Below are 27,868 nucleotides of genomic sequence, written 5' to 3' on the forward strand. Positions count from 1 at the left end.
AAAGACTATGGTGTGGGACGTGATCGGATGATAGAGATAGTAGGTCCCTGTGCACTGTGAGATTTCACTTGTGTGCGCCTTTGTATGTGGGTGGAGATGTGAGCCTCGGACTGCTTAGCCTCTGTGTCCTGTTTCATTGCACTGTGTATTATCTCTAGTGGTACATTTAGGTTGGCTTGTGGTGTGTGTGTGTGAGTGTGTGTGTTAGGATGTTTCTGTTTTGTGGTTGCCTGATCACTTAGTTGTGGCTGTGTGTGAGTGTGAGTGTGTGTATTTAGGGACAAGCCCTTGTGACTCGTAGGTCAGTCTGTGTTCTGGGATGAGCACATTTGTATTTCCAATTCTCTGCTCTATCTCACAGTCGTTTTTCGTGTTGAAGGGTTTCTGATTGGGCGTTGGTATCTGTCTCCATCTTTGAGAGAACTTATAGGCTCACAGATCTAGAGCCGGAGGGAACCTATAAGGTCATGTAGTCTAGTCCCCTCATTTTAGAGATGAAAAGGATTCGGACCCAGAGGAGAGAATAGACTTGTTCATGAGGTTCTGAGTAAGTGGTAGACCTAGGATTTGAACTCTGGGCCTTTTGACTGTCAGCCTAACCTTCTTTCCACAGCATTGTATCTCAGATAATTCATATATGGAATCTGGGCACATGTTCATACATGTTTGCTCATTTGGGTTTTACAAATGTGTGTCTACTATTTGTATGCAGATATGCACTGGAATGCATCTTATTGTTAGGTTGTGTGTCAGTGTGTTGCTGTGTCTGAGTTATGTCTGTGGGTGTGTGTATAAGACAAAGATAGAGACACAGAAGGGCAGAGAGAAGGAGGGAGGGGGAGACAAAGCAAGAGATGGAAAGAAAGAGGGAAAGGGGGAGAGAGCGAGAGACAGACACAGGTGGGGGGAGAGAGGGTAAAGGGAAGAAAAGGAGGAAGAGACAGAGAAAGACAGAGAGATAGAAACAAAGGGATAGAGTGAGACAGAGAGATTGGGGTGGGGGGAAGGAGAAGTAGAGAATGGGAGAGACAGAGACATATAGACAGACAGAGAGATAGACTGCCTGGTGTCTGGATTGGGGTTTAAGAGGGACCCTTTCTTCTTTTGCCAGCTGGGGGCCCAGGCTGGAAGTGTAAGGGGGGACAGAGTGTGTACATGTGTAAGAGAGGGAGAGATGGAAGTGGTAGGGGGCAGGGCTGGTGACTGTAGAGTGTGAAGTCACCAAGTTCCTCTGGGCGGAGAAAGTTCTTAGGCCCTGAGTCAGAGGGCTGGCCCCAAGCCCCTCCAAACTCACTTTTTCCTTTCAGAGAAAGTGTTGCTCCTGGGAGTGTAGACTCTGAGCAAATCTGGGAGTAGTCCCAGAGCCCCCCCCCCCCAACTACCCTAGAGCTGAGAGCTGAGCTTGTCCCCTCCCTCAGTTGTCATCCCTGAAGTGGGGCTGGTCTGAGCATTTCTTGCTGCCTCAGAACTGTTTGGCCTTCACCCACCCAGGCCCACTCATTTCTTTTACCGCCCCCCCCCAACTCCAGAGACCTTAAAGGGCCCTCATGATTCTGACTGACCAACAGATGCTCTGGGTGGTGGAGGTGGTGGTGGTAATTATTGGCCTGTGCCCCTACCCCGTGAGCTGTCTAGCATAAACTCAGAGTCAATCCAAAAGAACTCTGGGAAGGCTGGGGGCAGGACTAAGGTTGACCCAGGGCTTTGAATGACCTTTAATGTGCACCTGGTAGACCCAGGCAGCAGGTCACAGAGAATGTGGCTCCCTTTCAATCCCTTCGTCTTCCCATTTTCCATGGGTCTCTGTGTATCAGCTTTGAGTGAGTTTGAACTGGGAGAGATGAAGAACAGCTGTAGCTAAGGATGCTGGGGCATGGGAGGGCTGGGAGAAAGCATTGGGAAAAGCAGAAATTGATGGGTTGGACCCATTTTATGGGAGGAATAGAATATTTTTTTGCCTGAATGATGATTTTCCTCCCTTTGCCTCTCCTCTCCTCCCCTCCATCTCTTTTGTAAGTGCACATGCGCACTACATTTTGTGTGCGTGCAAAAGAAAGGTTCTTATATCAGCCGCTTATATCTTGGTGTGAATTTAAGTTATTATATAACCTCTCCTTTATGCCTTTGCATTCCAAGCCTTATTGCTACCTGTGAAATGAAAGCCTGCCTCCCCCCCCCCACCCCCCGCAAAGGCATTTCAGGTAGCAGGTGTTGGGGGAGTGAGTGGGAGAAGGGCAGAAGGCATCTGTATGATTGGAACTGTTCCCTTAGGCAGTCAGATCGATGATCTGACCTCTGCTCGAGGCTGCTTTGATGTCCGGAGTTTTTGATGAAGGCTTTGAGAAATGCAGCTTCTTCTCCCCTTCTCCTCCCCACCATTTCCACCTCTGACTCCATCTCATGGCATTAAATCGAAAGGCTTCATGGCCACATTGGCTAATGAGAGCTCTTAGCTCCCTTCTCCCCCGGGATGATGAAGAAGGAAGCTCACACACACATATGTGCGCCCGCGCACACACGCACACAGGCACACACATCTCATTGATCTGCTCTGTCTCTCTTCTCCTTGTTCTTACACAGAGGTGGTGGGACACACCCAAGGTCCACTGGATGGGAGTCTCTATGCCAAAGTGAAGAAGAAGGACTCCTTGCACGGCAGCACAGGCGCGGTCAATGCCATCCGCCCCACTCTCTCAGCCACCCCCAACCACGTGGAGCACACCCTGTCAGTGAGCAGCGACTCCGGGAATTCCACCGCTTCCACCAAGACCGACAAGACCGATGAGCCAGCCGGGCCTCTCAATGCTCCTGTGTCCCTGAGCCCTGAGGAGAAACGTGAGCTGGAGAGGCTCCTGAGTGGTTTTGGCTTGGAGCGGGAGAAGCAAGGGCCCATGTACCACCCCCGCCACCTCATCTCCCGCCAGCATGGGGGACCCGCCGTCCCCTCTTCGGGACGCCACGTCGTCCCTGCCCAGGTCCACGTCAACGGTGGGGCCCTGACGTCCGAGCGGGAGACGGACATCCTGGACGATGAGCTGCCCAACCAGGATGGACACAGTGTTGGCAGCCTGGGCACTCTGTCCTCCCTGGACGGGGTCACCAACACCAGTGAGGGGGGTTACCCCGAGGCCATGTCTCCACTGACCAATGGCCTGGACAAGCCATACCCAACGGAGCCCATGGTGAATGGCAGCAGCTATCCCTATGAGACCCACGCCAGGGCTCCCCTCTCTCAGACGGTCCATGGGGCCCCCATGCGACCCTCGTACTCAGCCCAGGAGGACCTCTCTGGGTACCAGCGGGAAGGCCCACAGTTGGGATGGCAGCAGTCAGGGGCTAACCCCCACTATGGTTACGATGCCAACGGGATGTACCGCTCTCAGTCCTTTCCAGAAACTGAGCCTCAGCTGCCCCAAGCCCCAGCCCGTGGTGGGAGCAGTCGAGAAGCCGTGCAACGGGGACTGAACTCCTGGCAGCAGCAGCAGCAGCAGCAGCAGCAGCCTCACCCACCTCCACGCCAGCAGGAGAGAGCTCGCCTAGAGAGGCACACACCCAGTGGGCCCAGTCCCCAGCCTCAGGTGGAGGCTTCAGCCTCTGGCCTCCCAGAACTCCCCAGGGCAGCCTCCCAGAAGGAGATTGAGCAGTCTATTGAAGCACTCAACATGTTAATGCTTGACCTGGACCCTGCCTCATCCGCCTCCCCCTTGCACAAGTCACAGAGCGTCCCTGGGGCCTGGCCAGGTGCTTCTCCCCTGGCCTCCCAGCCTCCTCCTGGCCTCTCCCATCAGTCCCAGCCTCTGGCCCAGTCAAGATCAGGCTATATCTCGAAGGGACATCTCCAGGGAACACCCGAACCAGCGGTCCGCACCTTGCTGGAGTCGGCCTCACCCGGAAGGCCTTATTCTCCCTATGATTACCAGCCATCAACCGGTCAGAGTTACCAGCCCAGAAGTCCAGCCTCTTCTTCTGCTCCTGCTTTCCCACCTTCCTCGAGCTCTCCAGGGCCTCGCCAACCTCCAGCATCCCTCCCTGGCCTCACTACTCAACCTCAACTCCCACCCAAGGAGACTGGTTCAGATCCCTCCCGGACCCCTGAGGAAGAGCCCTTGAACCTGGAGGGGCTGGTGGCTCACAGGGTGGCAGGTAAGAACCCAAGGGACTAGCACTGTCTTCATCACTTTTCCTTTTCTTCCCTGTCCTCTCGAGTTCTTGAGTGGCCTGGATGTAGGAAGGGACCAAAAGGGAGGCTTTGGGAGGCGTTCTGCTTGGGCTCTGGTGAGGTAGCATCCTGGTCTTGTACATGCTGAGCTGCAGCTCTCCCCATGTCCAGACCTTGGGAGTCCTATTTCAGCAATCTGAGGCAGAAATAGGGGCTGGTAAGGAGATTGCTTCAGGTTTTTCATCCTAATTGGAGTTAGGGTTAAGACGTTTGGTAAAGCTCACCAGACAGCTCAGAATGTCAGCCTCTACTCCTGACCCTCTAGGGTAGGGGTTCTCAACCTGGGCTCTACAATCCATGGAGAGATTATTTCAGTGGGTCTATGAACTTTGATGAGAACAAAATGCATCTTTGTTTTTATGGAATTTAGCATTTCCTTCAGTGATGAATGTAAGTGACCAACAGAATTCTGAGGAGAGATCCGTGGGCTCTCATAGACTGCCAAAGTTGTCCATGACAGAAATGAAGGTTAGGAACCTCTGGTGTACACTTTCTAGCTTAGGCTATCTCTTGAGTAAGTCTGGATCTCAGAGCAGGCTAGACTGCCTAGGGGGACAAAGATCAGCATTCACCCCATATCATCCCGGTTCTCAAACTCCATCAGAGGAAGGATGTATTTCTCTGGAGGAAGGAAGAAAAAAAGTGGGAAGCCAGAGCCACGGGGGAGACGTTTTTGGGTAAAGATAAATCACCACATTTGAGGATAGCGTAAGGAAGAGTTGCCACATGAATAATTGCTTGACCATTCATAGAATCAGATCGCTGGAAAGGACCTCAGAGAGGTGATCATTTAGTCCAACACCCCTCATTATGCAGTGGAAGAAATGGAGATCCCCAAACAGTGAAGTAATTTGCCCAAGATCATGCAATGAATAGTAGCAGAACCAGTATCCAAACCAAGGCCTGCTGATTCCAAAACCCATGTTCTGTCCACTGGACTGTGATTAACTTTTTGTAGGGCAGATGTGATTCTTCCTCCTCTTGACCCCTTCCTGAGGCGTCCACTGGTTGGAAATCCTCATTGTAATTGTTTTTAAGGTGCATCTTGGGTCTGGAGGTGGTCTGTGAAGTCTTGAAGCAAGATTAGGCATTGGGCCAGATCCTTCAGCTGACTAGGAGCCATGGAAATTTCAGAGAGGAGTGGACTGGGCAGAGAAACATTCCTCTCCCTGACTCCCACTCCCTAAAGGGGAAGCTGAGTCACTGTGCCAACTGCAGAGAGAACAGGCAACACCCCTTCCCTTTATATGGCCAAGGCAGACAGAGGGGGTTGGGGAAAGATGAGGGGACAAGGGGTTCCTGATGGGATTCTATGCCTGAGGGACATGTGAAAGCTAACAAAGCAGCTCAGCTCTGTGGATTCAGCCCAGTATCTGGGGCTGAGCAGCTGACGATTCTGAATTGGCCTCACCACTCTGTCCTTGATGAGGTAGCCATGTCTTATAGACACAGAGCCCTCTATTGAGTCAAGAGACTTGATTTAATCCTTCCCTTCTGTACAATGGTCATGTTCCTATCACAGGAGCTCATCTATTCCTTTTGTATAGAGGACCGCCCCATCATCGATTCCATGACACTCCTTCCAAGCAGGATTCCTCAGACCAAGAACACAATAGGTCTGATCTTGAAGATCTCCAGAGAGATATACATAGACTTAGACTATATTGTTTTGGGGGGCTAGGGTTGATCTGAACCAGATGATGATTGCTGGGGCTGAGGGACTTGCCTGGCCAGAGAGCCAGTTTGCCTGAGTCAGAGACTCAAACTTCTTCTAGTCCTAGAGGTCTGTCTGGTTCTAGATCTATCCTGAGTTTGGGGGGCTGATCTAGATAGAGGATGCAGGTACGATTAGATGTTAGACTCTTGTCTGTTCTGGTGTTGGCACATCAGAATCTAACTGTGCCTAAAGAAGCCAAAGTGGGGAGTCATAGAACATCAAAGATGGAAAATGGAAGGAACCATCAGATAGAATGCCACCATGTTTATTTTATATATGAGGAAACTGAGGATGGGGGGTGGTCTCCCAAATTTTAGGAAGGAAAGAGGAATTCGACCCTAAGTAGGAAAAGGTCCTTTTGGGAATTGTGGAGAATTAGGAATATGGCTTGATTATGGAAGTAGAAAATATTTTCAGAGTAAGTAAGTACAGCCTTGGCCATCAGTCATCCTGGACCGCTAGAATGATGAAATTTAGATTTCCCGGATAAGTCCAGGTATTCATAGCCCTTGGCATCCAGAAGTGGACAATTAAATTAATTTCAGTTTTATTCAAATCACGAGATATTTATTGTTTGTTCTGTATCAGATATCAGGGATACAAGGACTGAAAAAGAACTTAGTCTCTTCCCTCAAAGAGCTATTAGGGGGGATGGGTTCAGGATCACAGATCTAGAGCCTGAAAGACCACTTCCTCCAAAATTTTCAGATTAAAAAAAAACTGAGGTCCAAGGATATTAAGTGATTTTCCCAAGGTCACACAGATGGCAAGCCTCAGAGGTGGGACGTATATATAGATAACCATAATACGGTAGAATATGATTAAGTACACAAAAGATGTAAAAAATTGTGGTCCAGGGAATTCATGGACAAGGGGGGCCCTTTCCTCTCAAGGTTTAATTCAAGCTTTCCTAGGAGCCAGTCAGTGTCCACTGCCTAGCCTGACATCTTCTTCAAGTTCCTGGTGGGGAGTTAGGTGAAAGGTGGGGCAGACAAAGAGCAAAACAACCCCTACTCTCAGTGAGTTTTTAAACTAAGCAATAGGAGACATGTTTTGGACATAGCATCAATAAAACTTGGGAATTGATTGGATTTGGTAGTGAAGGAGAAGGAAGAGTACATTATAATTTTTTTAATGACTAGCCTGGATCAAAGAGAGAATGGTGGCGCTGTTAACAAAAACCAAGTAAGTTAGGAGGTTTTGGAGTGAAGATAATGAGTTTGCTTTGGGACATGTTGAGTTTGGGGAATGTTGGCAGGATATCCGGGTGCATGTATCTAACAGGTAGTTAGAAATATTCGACAGGCCTGATGAGGGGCAAGATTGAGGGTGGAGATCTAGATTCTGGAGTCATCTGGGTGAAGGTGATAATTGAAGTCCTGAGGAGGGATCAGATTGCTAATAGAGAGAGAAAAATAAAAGCCTGATCGATAGAAGTACATAGGTAACTGGAGGATGAAGAAGAACAAGTAAGAAGGATCATTTAGGGAGGCAAGGTGAGACAGTGATATCATGGAAGCCAAGGGAGATAGTGTCAAGGTGTTTACCTTCTACAGAGCAGTGCTAGAATGGAGGGTTGGAAGGCCAGATTGAGGAGGTGTGAAGGGTGTCTGGTGAGGAAATGGAGGCAGTGAGTGTAGCCTCCTACTTCTAGCTGTTCGATGATCATCTGCTGCAGATAAAGAAAGGGAAAAGTCTTAGAGAAGGTAAGAGGAAATGGTATTAAGGGCCCACTGGAAAGTGTTAGTTTGGGCATGGAGGGGAGGCACCCCATCCTCGGGACCTAGGGAATTGGAGGAGATGGGAGAAGATGCAGAGAAGTCCTGACCTGTGGAAGAGAGCATTGTGGGAGCTTAGGATGGATGGCTGCAATTGTCTCAGTAAAACAGGAGGTGAAGTCATCTGCTGAGAGAGAAGGGATGGGGATGGAGTCAAGTGCTTTAGGAAAGAGGAAGAGGTTTTGTAGAGCTATTATGGGGAGTGTGATAGAAAGTCAATAGAGAATAAAAGGATTGCTTTGTGGCAGTGAAGGTCCAGTCTGCATTAGATTGCAGAAATTGACAGTGACACCCTGTCGGCATGGCTTTGTCCTTTTTCGTTCTACCCTTCCCCCTGCCTTTCCATTTCCCTCAGTGGGGAGGGGGTTGATGCATTTTGAGGAGTGGGGACCTTTTAAATTGAGAATAAAATAACAAATATTAGTATTACAATTTAATTTTGCAAAGTGCTTTAAATATATTATTTCATTTCAGCCCTGTTGGAGTGGGGGCTATTATTTCCCCCATTTTACAGATGAGGAAACTGATATAGAGAGAGGCTAATGTGACTTGCCCAGGATCACACAGCTAGTAAGTGTCTGAGGCTGGAGTAGAACTAAGGTCTTCCTGACTCCAAGGCCACTACTCCATCTACTCTTCAAACCAAAACATAGAGTATTTGTATGTGATCTTGGAGATCTCCTTCGGAGTGGGGGGGAATGGAAAAAGCACTGGACTTGGAGGTGGGAGGTCCAGGCTCCAATTCTAATCCTGACATTTTCTACCTCAGTGACCTTGGTAAGTCACTTAATGTGTCTGTGCCTCAGTTTCACATCTGTAAAATGGGGGATAATAATTACACTACTAGGATTGTTATGAAGAAATTCCTTTGTTAACCTTAAATTAAACCTTAAACCAGCTTTTCTCTGGGGCTGTTACCTCTCAAGGTTTAACTCAAGTTTTCCTAGGAGCCAGCCAGTGTCCACTGCCTAGGCTGACATCTTTTTTCAGTCCCTGGTGAGGAGTATCCCCTTGAGCACATGACCCCATCTTCCATCACTGTACTCCCTCTCCTTTCCAGAGGTCAAGACTCTCCAAAACGCTCAGTCCTTTGGCCCCCTTCAGCCTGGCAGAAAAGACTTGATGGAAATGAAGGGCATCTGGCTGGCACACAGTGTCCCCCTTCTCATTCACTCCTCAGCTGACCCAAGGACAAGATGTGTAGAGGGGGTGGCTATTTATGGTCCCATAAGGCTATAAATCTCTTTGGTCCCCAATCAGGCATGAGTGGAATTTCTTATAATAGCAGTTCCTATTGCCATGACTTCCTCTGTAGCCATACAGGGAGTCTGGCCACTGTGTACTAGAGTTTTAGAGTAGAAAGAGATGTGTATGGAGGGGAGAAGTTGAGCAAGGCACGATGATAGGAAAGCTTTGGGGAAACAGAGAAGAGTCTGGTCTAGCAGCAGCATAGCTGGTGCATGTAAGGTAATCTTTGGAAAGAATGCTGGAAAGGTTGGGAACATATCGTACACACTATGTACATTGTGCAGGTAGCTGGAAAGGTTGGGAACATATTGTACACAGGATGTATATTGTGCAGGTAGCAAGGAGCTGTTCCTTTTTGAGTGGAGGGAGAACTGTGTTTTAGGAAGATGACTCTATTGGTGTGTGAAGGATGGATCAGAGAGGTGAGAGACTAGAGACACTTGGGGGCAAGAGCCTGAGAAAGAATACTCAGTGAAGGAAAGCAAAGAAAGAACAGTCAGAGAGGAAGAAAAGAGATCCAGGATAGTGCAATGTTACAGGTAGACTCATGGAGAAGAGAGTAGACAGTTAATGGGGCGTAAGTTGTGAAGTGCTACAGAAAGGCCACAGAGAATGAAGACTGGGGGAGAAGGACATTGGATTTGGCATAGAGGTCTCTCTTGATCACTTTGAGGAGGCAATTTCTTTTTTTCATATTAACTATTTATTATTTGTCCAGTTACATTAGAGATAATTTTCAAACATTTGTTTTTTTTATAAGATTTTCTAGTTTCAAATTTTTCTCCCTCCCTCTCCTCCCTCCCCAAGACAGCAAGTAATATGATATAGGTTATATATGTAGAATCACATTGAACAAATTTCTGCATTAGTCATGTAATGAGAGAAGAATCAGAGCAACAAGGAAAAGCCTCAAAAAAGAAAAGCAACAACAACAAAAACAATAGAAATAGTATGGTTTGATCTGCATCCATATTCAACAGTTCTTTTTTTTTTCTGGATTTGGAGAGCACCTTCTATCATGAGTCCTTTGGAACTATCTTGGACCATTGTATTGCTGAGAAGAATCAAGTCTATCACAGTTGATCAACACACAATGTTGTTGATACTGTGTACAATGGTCTCCTGGTTCTGCTCATCTCACTCAGCATCAGTTCATGCAAGTAGAGAAGGCAATTTCAATAAGATGATGAGATAGAAGCTAGATTTCACAGGCAATTGAGTAAGTGGGTAGTGAGTTGACTGCTAATGCCATACTACTCTTTAAGAAGCTTAGCTGTTAATGGGAAGAAAAGAAAATGTTCATTTGAGAAAATGTTCTAAGTCAAGGGAAAGAGATTTCCCCCTTTTTTGAGGCTAAAGGAAGCTAACCATATTTGTAGAGGGATGGAAAGGCATCAGTGTAGAGGAAGAGATGGAAGAGGCAAACTGAATACCTGTGTGGGGCTGTAGTTGATGAAAGAATTATGGGTACCAGCCTGGGTAGAAGGATGATTGTTGGCAAGGAAGAGGCCCACCTTCCACTCTTAGGCAAGAAGGGAATGAGTCAATGCAAAGTGACTTCTGAGGTGGTGAGATGGGGAGGTGAGGGAGCATCTCAGTAAATGGAGAGGTGGGATAGCCTGAAGACAGTGATCGGAGTAGAGTGAGGGTGGCTTTGGGGATCTGAGAATGGAACATTCAACAAATGTCTATTAAGTTGCTACTGGGTGTATGGCATTGGGCTGAGCACTAGGGATCAAAAGACCCCAGTGAAACAGTCCCTGCTCACCTGGAGCTTACAGTCCCCTGGGGAGATATTAACACATATACCTATTAGCAAATGCAAGGAAATTTGGGGGTGTGGGGGGGAGTAAGTACTAACAAGGCACCTGATGAACTGTCATCTGTCCTTTGCTTGGAGATGTTCAGGGAGGAGAAACCTGCTACCTCTGATGCAAGCACATTTCATTACGGGAGAGCTCTGCCTTTTTGCTGCTTCAACCCATTGCTTCTAGTTCTGCCTTCTGGGACCAAGAAGAACAAGTTTAGTCATTTTTCCATCCAATAGCCTTATAAATAACTTCTGTAGCCACTGAGCTCTCTTTTCTCTAGGTCCATAATAATTCTGGTTCCATCAGTTGCTTTTCACATGGCACGGTCTCAGGGTCCTTCACTGGATAGTCCCCAGTTTACCAATATTCTTCCTAAATATGCTGTCCAGAACTGAACACAATTCCTCCCCTAGACTGGGGTAGATTGCAACAGGGCTAGACCCTCCCTAGGCGTGGATAATGTGCCTTTCCATTTTCCTTTTATTTTTTTGGCTGCTGTACCACACTCTTGACTCACACTCAACTTGTGGTTGACTAAAACCTGAAGGTCTTTTTTCAGAGGATGCTGTCTAGCTATATCATCCTCATCTTTTCCTTGGGAAAATTGACTTTTTAAACCCAAGCGTAATACTTTTCATACTAAATTTCCTCTTATTAGATTAAATCCAACGTTTTAGCCTGTCATAATCTTTTTGGATCTTAACTCTGTCATTCAATATGTTAGCTAGCTATTCTTGTTTGTGTAGTCTGGAAATCTGATGTGTGTCAGCATGCCTTTATTCATTGGTAGCAGGGCTGGGTCCCGTGGCCCTCCACTAACAGGTTGTTAGAACCCTAATGTATACAATTTAGATCCATCTTTTCAACCGGTTCTGAATCTACCTGACTGTACTATTGTGTAACCTATAATCTCTTTATCTAGTCCCCAAGAATGGCATTGAAGACTATTTAATGCTTTGATAAAATGTTGGTGAACTGTATCTTCTGAATTTCCATCCATGAAGGAATGCAAAGCATTTATGAAGCTCTTACTACATACATTGCAGGCACTCTACTAAGAACTGAGAGTGGGGGTGGGGTACAGGTCATTCAGTCAACCAGTATTCATTAAGTACCTATCATGTACCAGGCATTGGATTGGAAATACAAAGGTAAAGACAATCCCTTCCCCCAAGGAGCTTACATTCTAATGGGAGAGATGACACATAAAAGAAAGCCAAAAAGCTGGGGTTGGGGGGAAGGGAACAAAGGTACCTGGTGCCAAAGTGTGATAGAGGAAGTACAGAATGCAGCCTGGAGAGGAATGAGACGTGGTGGCTGAGATAGGACAGAAATGCAAGTCGGGTACTTTAATGGGGGTTCTAGGAAGAGCCATCCAACCAGAGGGAGAGGTTGAAGGGGAGAAGGGTACTTCCTATATGTGAATTCCAGGGCTAGAGTAAAGCTTCAGGATGAAGTGATTTCTGGGATATGGTGGAGGAAGTACACCTGGGAATAGCAGGTCAGACAGAGGCAGCTGGGAGATGGTGAATGGCCGAGGGGGACGGCTTGTGTCCAGGACCAACAGTGAGAGAGCATTCATGGTGGCCTGGTTTGTACATGCTCAGTCTCCATTCAGCTGAGATAATCATTAGGGCAGGTGCTCCAAATATCAGGCGATCCTCAGAGATAGGAGGCGTGGATTCTGGAAGACCCAAATGTAGATGTCCAGGTCTCAGATCTGGTGTGGAGGGTGCCCATGGAAAGTCTAGAAGGTTCAGAGAATTAGATTCAGAAGAGAAGTTCCCTGAGTTAGCTCCTCCAACTTTTTTTTCCAGGGCAATGAGGGTTAAGTGACTTGCTCAGGGTCGCAAGCTAAGAAATGTCAAGTGTCTGAAGCTGGATTTGAATTCAGGTCCTCCTGAATCTAGAGCCGGTGCTTTATCTACTCTACCACCTAACTGCCCCACAACTTTTTTTTTTTAAAGGGGATCAGTGTGAAAGATGTTGTGGCCATAGAATAGATTGATTGGCCATGGAGGATGAGACAGATGGAAGACTCAAATTGGATAATCCAGTAGGGAGTTTAGGACCTACCATGGTCTCTTGAACACAGTGAGTCCTTAACAGATGCTTGTTGAATTGAATGCACTTGTTGAGTCTACAGCAGATGAAGGAAAGGGTTGCCCAGCTGAGATTAAGTAGAAAGAATTTCTAATAGTCACAGTCAGTACGGTTTCATCCCTTTCTCTACTAATGGTTGGCCTCCTAGGAACAGGAAGATGGTGAAGAGTACCCAGTTATGTCTTGATAAAGTAGCCATAGTGGAAGGTAAAGGACATGAGAGGTTCTAGTCATTAGCAAACTCATCTTTGAAATGACTGGCCATTGGGAGCAGAGCAGGGAGGCTTTTGAAACTCTAATGGGGATAATGGACTAAGAAAATATGGAGGGATCAAAGAATTGGAGGTCAAATTGTAGGACTGAAGGAATGGGAGAAGCAGAGGGAAGGGGCCCTGGGTCCAAACCCCAATCTCTTCCGCAACAGTTCAGGCTTTTTTCTTTGGTGTTCTCAGAAGAGGCAGATTTCATTCATTCACTTATTTATTCAATGGAGAGTCAGCATAGCAAAGCAGAAAGATGGTCAACCTTAGATTGAGGAGGATCAGGGTTCAAGTCTCATCTCTTAGACATGCTGGCTGTGTGACCCTGGGCAAGTACTTAACTTCTCTGTCCTGGACAGCTCTAAATTCTAAGTTGCAGAGTATTTATGCATTTGCATTGGGAGAGGGTTTCCTTGAGCAGAGTGCCCTACATTAGTGAAATCACAAGTGGCCCAACTGTAAGTGGTCACTACGTGCAAGGTACACTATGGTAGTGGTGGTGGGAGTGAATAAATAAAATAGGTCAAAGAGTTTATAATCTAGCATGTCCTTCTGAGAAACCCGAGCTAAGTGTTCCAGGTCCTCTGTCCATCCCCTTTCTCCCCTCAGGCAGAGCTCAGAAGAGAAACAAAATATTCTTTATTTTGGAAAGGGTCCTCTCTGTCCTCCCCTTGTGACCAAGTGGGAAAGAGCCCCAGTAGGCCTCAGATTCCTTGGCAGACAAGAGGAACAACTATCCTCTTAGGAGAAAAGACCCTGCCTATCTCTCTCTGTCTGCCATCCCATTCTCCCATCTGTGGCTAGATCCCTGCCCCAGACCTTCAACTAATGTTTATTTTCTTTTTGTTTTCTTTTGCTTCGTCTCCTTCGTTTTCTGTATGTCCCATGTGTGTCCTGTCTGTCTCCTTGGTCACTGGGGGGATGCCCTTCTTCCTCTACTTCCCTCTGTTCACCCCTCCCTTCCCCTTTACTCTCCCCTCTTGGGGATCAGCATACAACGCTAAACTCCAGGGTATCAAGAAGAGTGTTGCATCCCTGCGTTCTCCTCTCCACCGGCAGAGATCTTCTTCCCTCTCTGGTTGGTGCACTCCCCTATGCCCTTTTCCTCACTTCTTTCTTCTTTTCTTCTCAACTTCTCTTCCCTCATATTCCAATTCTTTCCTTCTTTCTTAATTCTCTTTGTTCATCTCCTTTTGTTCTATTTCTGCCTCTTTTCTCTCTCACATATTCTTTCTTTTTTTCTTCTCCCTTTCTCCCTTCATTCCTTCTCCCCTATCTCCTTTTTAATCTCAGCTTTCTTACATCTTTTCTCCCTTCTCTATTCTTTCTCCTCTTCTCCCTGCCTTCCTCTTCTCCCTCCCTCTCCCTTTCCTTTTTTTTGTTCCTCTCCTCTCCTCTCCCTCTCCTCTCATCTCCTCTCCTCTCTCTCCTCTCCTCTCCTCTCCTCTCCTCTCCTCTCCTCTCCTCTCCTCTCCTCTCCTCTCCTCTCCTCTCCTCTCCTCTCCTCTCCTCTCCTCTCCTCTCCTCTCCTCTCCTCTCCTCTCCTCTCCTCTCCTCTCCTTCTCTCTTCTCTTCTTCTCCCTCCATCTCTTTCTCTTTCCCCTTGTCTCCTTCTCTCTCTCTTCCCTCCTGCCCTATTTTCTCATTCTCTCTTCTTCTTTCTAACTCTTCTTCTCCCTTCCTTCTCCCCCTCCTTCTCCCTTATCCCTTCTCTTTGCTCCCCACTATCTGCATGTGTGAATGCCTTTTTTTCCTTTTGCATGGACAAAGGCCTAACCTTGATCTTGGCTGCTGGGGAGGTCTGGAATAAGCAGACTTGGAACTCAGGGTCTCCTTGGAGAATGAGGGTCTCTTGAACCCAGTTGGCAGATACCTGCCCTCACCACAGATGGATCCTGGGCAGTGCTTTGCTTTACTGCTGTAGAAATAGCTGCACAGCACGATCCCTTGATAGGAAACCATGCCAAGGTGGTACACAGGGCAGCTGGGTATGAAGAGTGGGATGGCCCCCACAGCACTAACAGCTTGGTCCATATGGGAATGTCCTCTGGGCTAATATGGAGACTTCCTTTCTCCCCCATGAGGTTTCTGTCAGCTGCACTCATTGATCTTAGCAACCCTTAGGTCCGCCTGACTTGAGGGAAACTCAGTGTGGGATCTGATGTGCCCCAGGCGTTGTCAACTAAATTTTCTAGGGGACAGATTAGCTTTTCTGTTGGTTATTTGGGTCAGTCATTCCTCCTACTCATTCTTTTTTTTGTGTGTGTGTGGGGCAATGGGGGTTAAGTGACTTGCCCAGCTAGCACGTGTCAAGTGTCTGAGGCCGGATTTGAACTCAGGTCTTCCTGAATCCAGGGCCGGTGCTCTATCCACTGTGCCACCTAGCTGCCCCCCCTCCCCACTCATTCTTAAACTCAACATTTTGTCTATTTCCTGGTGATCTAAGCCTGGAAGGTCAGGGAAAAGGATACCCATTCTCTTATGAGAAAATGTTTAGCTGGGGAAGAATTTGAAGCTATTGGCTAAAAATGATCTTTTAAAACCCAGAGCAATTGTTTATGTGCGTTTCCCCTTCCTATGGACAAGGGAGAATTGGCTCTAGAAGGCAAGTTATCTTTTCTTCCATCACTTACCACACCCTCCTCCCTATCCAGTGGTAGGTGGTTCAGGAGGGTCGGGGCAGTTTGGGGTAAGATCATTCCTGGTCCTAGTAAGAGCATGGCTTGGCTTCAGGGGATGCTGGTGTGGTTGCCTTTTGTGTGGCTTTCTGACTTCCTAGCCCAGCAGGTTATCCATCAAGAGACCTCTCACCTCTGGACCTCGCAGGGATGGAGCTAGATTCCCAAGCCCCAGAGATGAGGAACCCAGTGTTTTGGAAACCTGAATGCTGGAATGAAGAGTAGGGTTTGTGGGGGTGGATGGGGTAGGTGGAGGAAAGGGTTCCGGGGAGGGGGGTAATCTGTCAAGGCTATTGGGGACAAATGATCAAAATTATTCAAGATAAATATGAGTATTTATATACGTGGATATTGTAGCCCTTTATCCAATTCCAACCCTTAACTCTACATTTGCTTAAGAGAAAAAAACAAAACAAAACAATGAATGACTTTGTCCCCAGGAGATTCTAGCATACTTGCAAAGGCTAAGGGAAGTCAAGGGAACTGTTCACCCAGACTGAAGATTGGCTGCTATCATCACTGGGGACTACTACAAAAAAGCCCTACGCTAGAGGGCTGGTCACCTTTGTTACCTAAAAGTTTCTGGAGACTATGCAAGTCACTTAATCTCTCTGTACCTCAGTTTCCTCATCTGTAACATGACGGGGCTGGACTAGATGGCCTCTGAGGGTCCCCTCCATCTCTAGTTCTACAATCCTATAGGGAATTTCCAATGTCTCCCTTTTTGAGGCACTCACTCTTGAGCCACACATCTTTCAAAGATAATTCTGTCTGCCAACCACCCTTTGGTGAGTAAGCATGGAGTAGTGAAAATTACTTTAGATTGAGATGGAGGGGATCAGGGTTCTACTCCAATTTCTGTTGCTGACCAGTTGTTTAATGGGGAAAGCCATTGGGCTACTCTGTGCCTCAGTTTCTTCATCTGAAAAATGGGGGTGATAGTTTATTTTTTTACTTCTCCCGGGACCATGCCAAGGATTATGGTGAAGCTCAAGTGAGATCATTTAAACAAAAGCACCTGAGTACTCTAAGAGGTGATAAAAACACAAGAGACCTTTTAGAATCTTCTTACCAACTTTCTACTGTGGGTTCAATCCATTTCCTCCAATTTTTTCTTTAGCATAGAACATCTAGTCATTCTTTTAATTAAGGGGGACTTTTTGGCCTTCTCTTCACCAAACTGAATTATTTGACCAACTTTCCCCTTTCTTCATTTATATTCCACAGGGTATATTCCCCTTCCTGGGAGGATAGAAGAGCTTGGGCTTTGAGGGAGTCTCAGTGACCCCATTAATAACCTTTCTCCTGCTTCTTATTGTGTGTGTGTGTGCACACGCATGTGTGTGCGTGCACATGTGTGCATTTTGGAGAGACAGAAAGACATAGAGATAGAAACACAGAGACAGAGACAAATAGAGAGTTTTAGGGTCAAAGGCAATGGGATTGGGGAAGCATTCCTATTTGCATTATCACTTGTTCTCAGGGACCACGTGAGAGTGTGATGTTCTCTGCTTGGCTATCATGGTCTGCATGGACCCTGTCTTTCCACACTTGGCTGAGGAACAATGAGACTCTCTTCTCTCCTCTTTGCTTTGCCTCCCCTCCCCCTCTCTCCTTCTTCCACCCCTCCCTATGGAGAAAGAAAAGGGAGAGAGAGAGAGAGAGAGAGAGAGAGAGAGAGAGAGAGAGAGAGAGAGAGAGAGAGAGAGGACATGGCTCTTGGGGCACCCTGGGGCTGAGTTGGACTTGCCAAGGGGGACAACAGTGAGACACTGTGTGCAAGGAATGCAAGATGTGTCTGGATGGCCATTGATGCAACGTGGGGATCTGGAGGGGGAGGGATTTGGCCCCGTGGGAGTGGAATGTAGGGTCTTCCCTGATCTCGCTTTTGGGAAGTACCCAGAACAGTGGAGGCACTGCCTTGGATTGCCTTAGCCCATCAGAAATCATTCCTTCTGTTTCCAGTTAGGACATGTCCCCTTCCCCTGTCCCAAGATGATTGAGGCAGAACAGTGAGGAAATGAGAAGGACGAGGTATCTATCTATGTCATTCTCAACAGTCTCCAGGAAAAGCAGTGTTTTGGCCTCCTTTTATCATCATTTCTAATGCGTCACACCTCCTGCAGTCGGGAAGTTCTTTCTGCTGTCTAGCCCCCTTCCCCCACCCCCAGTGATCATGATTACTGTTGCTAGGAGGCCAGTGGCAGAATTCCCTTTGTGAGGAGGTCAGAGAATGCTCAGGGTAGATCTGTGGGGGAAGCTTCTGCCTTAAATAGAGACCAAAATGCAGGAGGCTGTGTTTGCCCTTATTTTCAAGGGCAAATACCCAACTCCCAAGCAGAGGAGTTAAATGCTGAGTTGAAAACTAGAGGGAAATATGCCATAAATGGGGCACAGGAGGGTAGAGAGAGTCAGGGAAGTGAGACGGGCTCTAATGCATTTCTTTTAACCTTGGGCTTGAACTCTAGCTCCAAACCCCGCTAGCCTTTCCTGATTGGGTCTCCTTTGTCACAATTATTATTAGAAAATCAATGGGAGCGTCTGTTTCACTCTGATGCTTCTGCCAGGAATAAAACCGGTGACGGCAGCTCTGGACCACTGGGGAGTTATTGGGGGCAGGGCAGGGAAAGGATGGAGAGGGGCACGGGAATGAGAACAAGGGAGGGGGGAGGACTGCTCTCTGTGCCTACTTAACAGTGAGAGCTACATGGAAGATCTTTTAATCTCCAGCAACCAGGAATAGGGAGAGGCGACATGTTGTAGTGGATGGAGAGCTGGCCTCAGAGTTAGCGAGACCTGGGTTCAAATCCTGCCTACTAGGGCAGCTGGGTGGTGCAGTAGATAAAGCAAAGATCCTGTATTCAGGAGGACCTGAGTTCAAATTCGGCCTCAGACACTTGACACTTACTAGCTGTGTGACCCTGAGCAAGTCACTTAAGCCTCATTGCTCTGCAAACAAACAAAAACAACAACAACAAAAAACAAATTCTGCTTACTGATGATGCAGTGTTGGACAAGTCTCAATACCCCAGACAACTCTCTGGGAATATGTTTCAGGATAGTTGCAGCTCTGCATTGGTTAAGGGTTGGGGGGTGGGGTGTTTCCTCACTTAGTCATAGGTGTAGTTAAGAAAAAAAAAGACATCTTACATTGGTTCTCTCATATTCAAATGAATCTCCAATCTCACTGATGCACCTCTGGTGACACAGGTAGCAACTCATCCATGACTGCTGATTGTCCAAAAGGTCTGCCATGGTGGGGAGGGGTTTGGTCTATCCAACATCCTGGGGTTCTTCCTGTCTTTCTCCTGACTCTTGAGGGCCCCGGGGGAGCACTCCGGCTTCCCTCCTGCCACATAACCGGCTCATCTTCTCTACACTTTCTCCTACACATCATCATGATTACCCCTTGGTTATAAGTTAGGCCTGCTTACCCACCATACACTTGGGCATCAAATTCTGTGATGTATTCATTCCTTTTCAGCCGTTTGGGTGTCTTGCTGCCCTATAGCAAGACCTGCAAAATGTCGGTGATTAAAAGATTGGCTTTGTCTTCATGAAAAGTTTGGGGTCAGTAGAGTTTTTTGTTGTTGTCGGTTTGTTGGTTTGTTTTTACAGTGGTATAGTACATTTAACTTTTTTCCAGGTGCTGTTATATTTGATCCTCATAAGCACACTGAGAGTAGGTAGGTCAGGTACTATTCTTACTGAAGAAGAAAGTAGAAAAAGAAATCAAGTGACTTATCCAAGGTCACACACACAGCTAGGAAGCAGCAGAGGAACCAAAAACATAAAGCAGGTCTCCTGGTTCCCAGTTTTGTGCTCTTTGCTCCGACCCTTTAGAAGACAGGGCTGCCGTCTGGCTACAAATGTGCCTAAGATGTGGACTCAGCACACAGTCCATTTTCATATTATTCTTTATTTAATGGCAAAATGCATTGAAATAGACCATGTCCTCAGGCTCTCTTAGTCCCCCCCCCCCCCGTGTATCCCCCCAGCCTTGTGTGTGCACGGGTGTGCAAATGTGTACGTATGCTTCTCTCTGAACTTGGCACCTGGCAGTCTCAACTGTGTGTTGCAAACTGGGAAGAGAGGTTGTCCAGCTTGTTTCTGATGGCAGCCTGCACATCTGACATCTGGTGGGGTAGATAAATCACCCAGCTGATGTTGCAGAAGGTAATTCTGCCTGGATGACCTCTTCCTGGGCTCATTAGGACATTCCTAGGAGCATCAATCTGTGTGTGTGTGTGTGTGTGTGTGTGTGTGTGTGTGTGTGTGTGTGTGTGTGTGTGTGTGATAGACAGAGACACAGACAGACAATGAGACACAGAGGCAGAGGGGGTCATGGGAAGCTGATGAAGGTCTACTGACCAAGTCAGGACACTGGAAATTCGGTCTCCTTTGTGGCTCCTGGTCTGCTGGGTGACTTCAGCAGGCTGGGTTATTTCCTGTATGCTTTGTTCCTGCTTTTTCTCACTTAAAAGGAGCAGAGAGCTGGCTTAAAAATACTTAGGAATAATCCTGATTGATGGGAGGGACCCTCTTTCCTGAAATCAGGGGAATGGGTTAGATGCTCTTCAGATGTGCCCTGAAGCCCCCCAAGAAGAGAGTTGCCGAGGAGTCTTTGAGTTAGCTCAATGAGGCAATGGTTTCCATGCCCCCGGCTAGCCCAAGGACAAGGGAATGGGGAGAACAGTTTGGCAACCCTGGGGAGTCCTGCTTGTTGGGAAGGAAAATGGAGAAAAGCAGATGGAAAACATAGGAGGATTATTTCAGGGCTCCCTTCCCATGTTGTCACATCCAGATTGCTAACCCTGCCATCCACAAAGCGGGAGTGGCTTTGGGGTGGGGCCGCTCTGTGAAAACTTCATGCTAGTAGAGACTTTGGGGGACAGATTTGAAAGAGAGAAAGGCAGGGGCCAAGTAGAGGTTGACCAGAAGCTTTGGGGTAACCTTGGATAAATTTGAGGGGCCCCCTGTGAGCCCAATGCATGCTGGAGCCTGGTGGGCAGGAGGGGTAGTAATCCCCCTTGTTTGTCTAGGCCTCCTTAGAGATTCAGAATACATGATGTTGCATTCTTCTCTCTTCCAAGAGTTTTTTCCCTGGGGCCAGATGTTGCATTTAGTTATGCTGTTGTCCTGGTAACTGCCTCCCCCTTCCTATTGCCTTTCCTCCCTTCTATGAAAGGAAGCAGTGCCATCTGCTTCCAGGGGTTGGTAAGAGTTGACATCTGTTTCAAGAATTCAACCCTGTTGTGCTCTTGGCCAGAGCTCAGTCCTTGATCAGTAGATCACTGGTTGGAGGTCTGTTCTCAGTCAGAATAGATGCCCAGCTTGGCAGGGAGGGCCACGAATGTGGGGGAGTGGACGGACTAGTGTAGGGGTGGTGTTTGCAGGAACATCGGCCCTGGTCCTGTTTGGACCACTGACTTTACGTGCAATGAGTTCTACTGTAGAGTCTGAACCACAAGCTCTCTAACAGCATGCTTATCTCATTTGGAGAGGACCAGCCCCTAAATGTGTGCCTATCTTCCCTAACTTTTGTCATTACTTCTAGGGGGTGCAGGCTCGAGAAAAGCAGATAGCAGAGCTCTTCCAACACTCCGGAGACGAGCATCCAGTGATGGACAGTATGAGAACCATTCTCCAGAGCCCACTTCCCCTCGGAGTCCTGGGGTACGGTCACCAGTACAGTGTGTTTCCCCAGAGCTGGCCCTCACCATCGCCCTCAATCCAGGAGGACGGCCCAAAGAGGTGAGAGTTGTTTAGATATAATCTTCTAGCTAGGGTGTGCAAATGAGAGTGCTCTGCTGAGGACTCCCTAGAAGAAAACTGGGTAACATTGTTCCTAAAGGCAAATAGGGATTGATTTTTCACATCCCTACTCAGAGACTAAATACTTCCCTATCTTTGTGAGTTTTCCATTTCCTTTCTTTTCTTTTCTTTTCTTTTTTTTTTTGCGGGGCAATGGGGGTTAAATGACTTGCCCAGGGTCACATAGCTAGTAAGTGTCAAGTGGCTGAGGCCAGATTTGAACTCAGGTCCTCCTGAATCCAGGGCCGGTGCTTTATCCACTGCGCCACCTAGCTGCCCCGAGTTTTCCATTTCCTAATCATATTTAAGCATTACTTGTTGTCATCAAGTTACCCTTGTGTAGCTAAGAATTAGGGATCCGACACATCTCAGCCTTTTTTTTGAATGTCCCAAGTGCTTTTGTTTTTCACAAATTCATACCTCCTCAGTTTTAACAAAGGGATTTTTTATACCTCCATTGCCCAATTCCATTTGCCTGACCCAAGAAGAAAGTTGTCCTCTTGCTTCCTTGAGATAATTCTCCAGTTGGAGCCAGAAGGGGTAATGGTATTGGGTAAAAGACTTGGGATCATCTTGTCCCTCTCCCTGCTCCTAGGCAGGGACACCACTCACATGGGCAGCTATCCTGTTCTGAATTATCTACAGACAGGTATCTTGGACTTCTGGCTGTGGCTTGACAATGGCCTTGCAAATAGGCCTTTGCCTGCCTGCCCCATTATGAGTAATTCTCATAATCCTGGACTGGGTGACTGGATTGAGTTCATTTTTGTCTACTTCCCAATGGGAGATAAGTCTGAGAATATTAACTTTTTGGGTGGGCTTGTTAACCTGCATTGCAGTCATTTGTTTGGCTCTCTGAAAGCTCTAACTCCTTGCTGCTGGGATGCCGTAACTGATGTTTCTTATCTTGTGTGCTCTCTTTTGTTCCCTTAGCCCCATCTGCATAGCTACAAGGAGGCCTTTGAAGAAATGGAGGGGGCCGCTCCGGCCAGTCCACCTCCCAGCGGTGGTGAGAACTCTCCCCCAACCCCTGACTTCCCTGTGTCGCCTCAAACCCCTTATGTCAACCTTAGCCTGTGTAAGTGTTCTGGCTCTGGGAGGTGGAGGGAATTGGCTGATGATGTGGGCTGAGTCTGGTGAGGCTGGGCGGGGGTCCATCTCAAGTCCAACTTTCAAGCCAACCATCTTTTTCATTCCCATGGCTCACTTCCCTCCACCCTTCCCATCCCCATCATCTCTCAGCCTTCATGCCTCCACCCTAGTCTAAGGCTCTCAAATTTGGGATAATCACATTATGACTACTGTAGCCACACCAGGCCAGAACACAGCAAACTCTAGGTGATCTGAGTGTAGAATCCCTGGTTCTCCCATTTTATGGGATTTCTAGCTGTTTTAGGTCCATCAGTCAGTCAGTAAACATTTTTGAAGTGCCTACTATGTGCCAGGCACTGTGCTGAAAACTCTGGGGATATAAAGAAAGGCAAAAAACAGCCTTTCTCTCAATGAGTTCACAGTCTAATGGGGGAGACAGCATGCAAACAATTATATTCATCTGTGGTATAGACAGGATGGATTGGAGATACTCAAGAGAGGGAAGGCACTGGCATTAAGGGCAATCAGGGAAGGCTTCCTGTAGAAGATGGGGTTTTAGCTGGGAATTGAAGGAGACCATTCCAGGCCCTGTGGACAGCCAGTGACAATGCCTGGAGTTGAGAGATGAAGTGTCCTATTTGAGGAATAGCTAGGAGATCCAAGTCACAGTACGTGGGGGAGATATAAGAAGACTGAAAAGGTGTGTGTGTGTGTGCGTGCGCGTGCGCAGGTGCGCGCACTCACTTTGAATGTCAAATAGAGGATCTTATATTTTGATTTTATGTTTGGTTTTATATTTATATTTGACATTATATTTTGATCCTGGAGATGCTAAGTTGCCACTGGAGTTTACTGAGTAGGTAAATGAAAAAAAAGGGAAAGCAAAAGAAAGAAAGATTCTCTCCCTCCCTTGCTCATAGTGGACCAAAACTTTAGGAGGGAGGGCTTTCTCTGGTTCACAGCCTGGTGTTTGTTTTGAAGTCTCTGTAGCCTTCTCTCTTCTCATCTTTGTCTGCTATTTATAATGGGCATTCAGAAACCGTCATAGGGCTCCGAATCAGGGGTTCTGCCATCTGCTTCCTCCTCCTTTGAGTTAATGGAGCTGAAGGGGCCTTCAGAGACAATTTAGTCCAACCCCTTCCATTTAGCAGATGAAGATAATGAGGCTCAAAGAGGTGAATAGAATGACAGCTGAAATTTATGCCGCACTCTGGAGTTTACATAGCACTCACTCGATCCTCACTTACCTTCACCATTTTACAGAATAGGAAACTGAGGCTACAGAAGTCATGGCTGTCATACACTTTGTGTTGGAGGCAGGATCATGACTCCAAGTCCTGTGCACTATCTGATAAACTGAGGCCAGGGAAATGAAGCAGCTTTTCCAAGGTCATACATGTAGCAAGTAACAAAACCCCCACACCCAATTCAGATCATCTGACTCCTTTTAAAACCAAAGTCCTATCCATCGTACGACTGGTCAGCTTGCTTCTTTCTTAAAGAAGCAAGGACAGGCATAGATTTCTTCAGTTGGAAAAGCCTCACGTCTATCCTTCTGCCACTGGGCAAGAGAGCTTAGCTTTTCTTCCATGCTCTAGCCCCAATTCCTTAAAAATCTCCTCTCACCAGCACCTTATTATACTGGACTTCCAGAGTACATTGAGATCCCTGTCCAAAGTGGGAAGAACTCATTAAAGCTTTGATTCTTTGTGTAGTAATGAAGTCAGACATAGGAGGAGCTTTTGTATATTCCTTAAATTCTCCCCTCTTCTTCTTCTTCTTCTTCTTCTTCTTCTTCTTCTTCTTCTTCTTCTTCTTCTTCTTCTTCTTCTTCTTCTTCTTCTTCTTCTTCTTCTTCTTCTTCTTCTTCTTCTTCTTCTTCTTCGGGCCAATGAGGGTTAAGTGACTTGCCCAGGGTCACACAGTTAGTGAGTGTTAAGTGTCTGAGGCCAGATTTGAATTCAGGTTCTCCTGAATTCAGGGCCAGTGCTTTATCCACTGTACCATCTAACTGCCCCTCTCCCCTCTTTAACACTAAGATAGAGACCCTGGGACCTCCTCGTCAAGTTTGTTGGGAGAAGTTAAACTTCCTTCTTTCTAGAGGCAGAAGCTAGGTGGGATGTAGGAGAACAAATAAAGATTTGGAGGGTCTTGAACTGAAAATTGGGACCAACTTTCCTTGTAACTTGCAGTTATCTGTCTCAGGGGCTAACAGTTCTTAACAGGAGTGTGCTCAAGAGACAGGCAGCCCTTTGCTTCTCTGGTGCTAGATGTGTGAGGGGCAGCTAGATGGTACAGTGGATAGAGCAATGGCCCTGAAGTTGGGAGGATCTGTGTTCAAATCTCACCTCAGACACTTACTAGCTGTGTGACCCTGAACAAGTCACTTAACCCCAATTGCCTTAAACATTTGGGGCCATCTCCAGTTGTCTTGATGTATTTCTTGCCACTGGACCTCGATGGCTTTGGAGGACAGACTGAGGTTGGTGACTTTGCACAGCCCTGCCTCACTTAAATCCAATTCACTGCTAGTAGTGACACCACCTCCATGTCATGGTCCTCTTTGAAAACCAAGGACAAACAACAACAGCTGGATGTGTGAGAGAGGCAGGGTTAATGTTGGGAAGGTGAGGAGAGGAGGGATGTTGACACCTGCCAGCTGCTCATTACCAGAGTGGGTGAGACATGGTTGTAGCTGTACTAGTGGAAACAAGCCTACCTGTTGGCACAGATGCCATGGGGGGTGGCCATCCGAGTCAACCCCTCAGGACAGTAATGCTTTGAATCCTGACTCACAACCCTGGAGGCAACCCTTTGGTCCATTCAGAGGCATAAAGTCTCAGGTCATCTTGGAGGAATTGCTCCCCTCACCCACACATGTCCTTCCAGTCTCTGCTTGGCATGGAGAGTCAGGGTGGTTGAGAGAGAAGGCAGGGAGCTTAGGTCCAAGGGCTTTTGCCTCATACAGCCAGTTTTTCTTCTATTCTTGTATTTTTCCTCCCCTCTCCCCACCCAAGGGCTAACCGTGGGTGATCCAAAGAGGAGAATGTATAAGTCAGAAATTTTTTAAATGCAAAAAGTTGAGGAGAGAATAAAGAAGGCGGAGAAATGTGGGGAATTTTCTTTTGGGGAAGTAAAAGGCTTGCCTATCTCTCGCCTCCCCCACTCACACTCTTCCGCCCAAGGAGAAAGGGCTGGCTTGTTGTAGAATACAGACTAAGGGAGACAGAGGTCAGTGAGGACAAGGAGGAAAAGAGAGGCACAGGCCAGGATCTTTCCCCAGCTTCTCCCTTTCTCACACCTACATGCATGCACACACCTACACACCAACACACGTGTACAAGCATACATACATATGTGTACCACATCAGCCAGTTCCATTCAGTGAAACAGCTACTCCCCCCTCCCCCTTCTCATTTGTACATTTCCTTCTATATTCATCCCACCATTCCCCTGCTCTGTGGAAAGCATGCCGAAACTTTCTACATACATGATTATTCTATGCACATCACACACTGATGCTGTGTGGGAGTTGACAGCGTGTACTTGTGCGTGTGTGTGTGGGGGCAGTGGGTATCGGCATGCATCTATCCCTTTGATATCTATCCTTCAGTCTCTGGGGCACCTGAGGACAGTGACTAAGCACAGAAAAGGGGTGTGTATGTGTATGTGTGTTTGTGTATGTGTGTGTAGTTAGTTAATTAGTTGTGTGCCTGGATTTATACCACACCACCATTTTCCATTTGCATATACATGCATGTCATTATTTGTTCCCTATCAAATATGCATATTAAGCAGACAACATGTAATCCACTACCTAACATGCACATCATATGTTTGCTTGCTACATGCCTATTTATGTAATTCCACATATTCCTCATATTTGCTGCTTTAAAAAGTTGGACTTTTCATCATCTGTTGGATCCTGCTTTAGGGGATGCTTTGGGGGTGACAGTGGGGAGTGGAGAAATAGGATGTGACGAATAATCTACTGATTCGTGGTGGATGCACTTGTCGGGGTCTCTTCAGACTGTTTTGCGTTGGAGGGTTGGGAGAGATAACCTTCTCAGGGTACTCATATCGGCTTAATGTAGTTAATTGTTCTCAGCACTTGTGTCTTTAGGTCATTGCAGCTTTGCCAAACCCTTGATAACCCTGGTAGGGGAAACAAAGCTCATTTTTTTTAACCTTTCCTCAGAGGCATGTTGGGAAATGTGGGCCCCTGTGACTTCAGAAACCTTCCAGGGACTGCATATAATAACGACCTTTCAAGTTAGCTTAGAGTCTGGCCACATCTTTGGCTGAGGCCAAAGCTAAAAGCCTTCCTTGACCTTGGCTGTTATGTGAAACCTCTAAGCTGAATGGTCAGCCTGGGCCTGAGATAAGTGTTTTGTGTCCTTAAACTAGTGTTCCAGGCAGAGCATTAGAAAGGGGGCCTCACTTTTCCTAGTTATAGGGATCTCTGGGGTACCTGCCTTGGGAAGCCCACCCTACCCTGGAGTCTTTTTTTTTTTTTTTTGGTAAGGCAGTTGGGGTTAAGTGACTTGCCCAGGGTCATATGGCAAGTAAGTGTCAAGAGTCTGAGGCTGGATTTGAATTCAGATCCTCCTGACTCCAGGGCTTTATTCTCTGTGCTAACTAGCTGCCCCACCTGGAGTCTTTTCTGCCCTGGGCATGGCCTTATTTGTCCAGAGCTACCACTGCTAAGGGTGAGTGGTCATAGATTTAGAGCTAGTCCTCTTGCCCATTCCCATTTTATAGATGAGAGAGCTGAGGCAGAACCAGAATGGTTAATTGTCCTACCCAAGAGCTGAGATTTGAACTCAGGTTCTCTGACTCCAGAATCTGAGCTCTTTATGCTATTCCTCAAGTATAAATAATAAGAAAGGAAGAGCTTCCTTCCCTTCTTGGGCAGAAAAATGTAGTTCAACATATATAGAAAGGGAGCAATGAATGCAAGTTTTAAAAATTTTTTAAGTTTTAATCAAATTAATCAAATGATTTGTTTAAATTTTAGGAGTATAAATACTGGGGGCAGCTAGGTGGCACAGTGTATAAAGCACCAGCCCTGGATTTAGGAAGACCTGAGTTCAAATGCAGCCTCAGACACTTGACACTTACTAGCTGTGTGACCCTGGGCAAGTCACT

At 47.0% G+C, this 27,868-nt stretch overlaps 1 protein-coding gene across 1 annotated transcript in view; it reads left to right on the forward strand.

Annotated features, from left to right (window-relative positions):
• Positions 1-27,868, forward strand: part of TNS1 (tensin 1) — a 284,132-nt gene that overhangs the window by 215,474 nt on the left and 40,790 nt on the right. The window contains exons 19-21 of the mRNA XM_043991711.1: positions 2,581-4,143; positions 21,372-21,568; positions 22,562-22,706. Coding sequence (XP_043847646.1) covers positions 2,581-4,143; positions 21,372-21,568; positions 22,562-22,706 — 1,905 coding nt within the window. The remainder of the gene's footprint in view (positions 1-2,580; positions 4,144-21,371; positions 21,569-22,561; positions 22,707-27,868) is intronic.

Source organism: Dromiciops gliroides, chromosome 3, assembly GCF_019393635.1.
Source record: "Dromiciops gliroides isolate mDroGli1 chromosome 3, mDroGli1.pri, whole genome shotgun sequence".
In the NCBI taxonomy this organism is placed as follows: domain Eukaryota; kingdom Metazoa; phylum Chordata; class Mammalia; order Microbiotheria; family Microbiotheriidae; genus Dromiciops; species Dromiciops gliroides.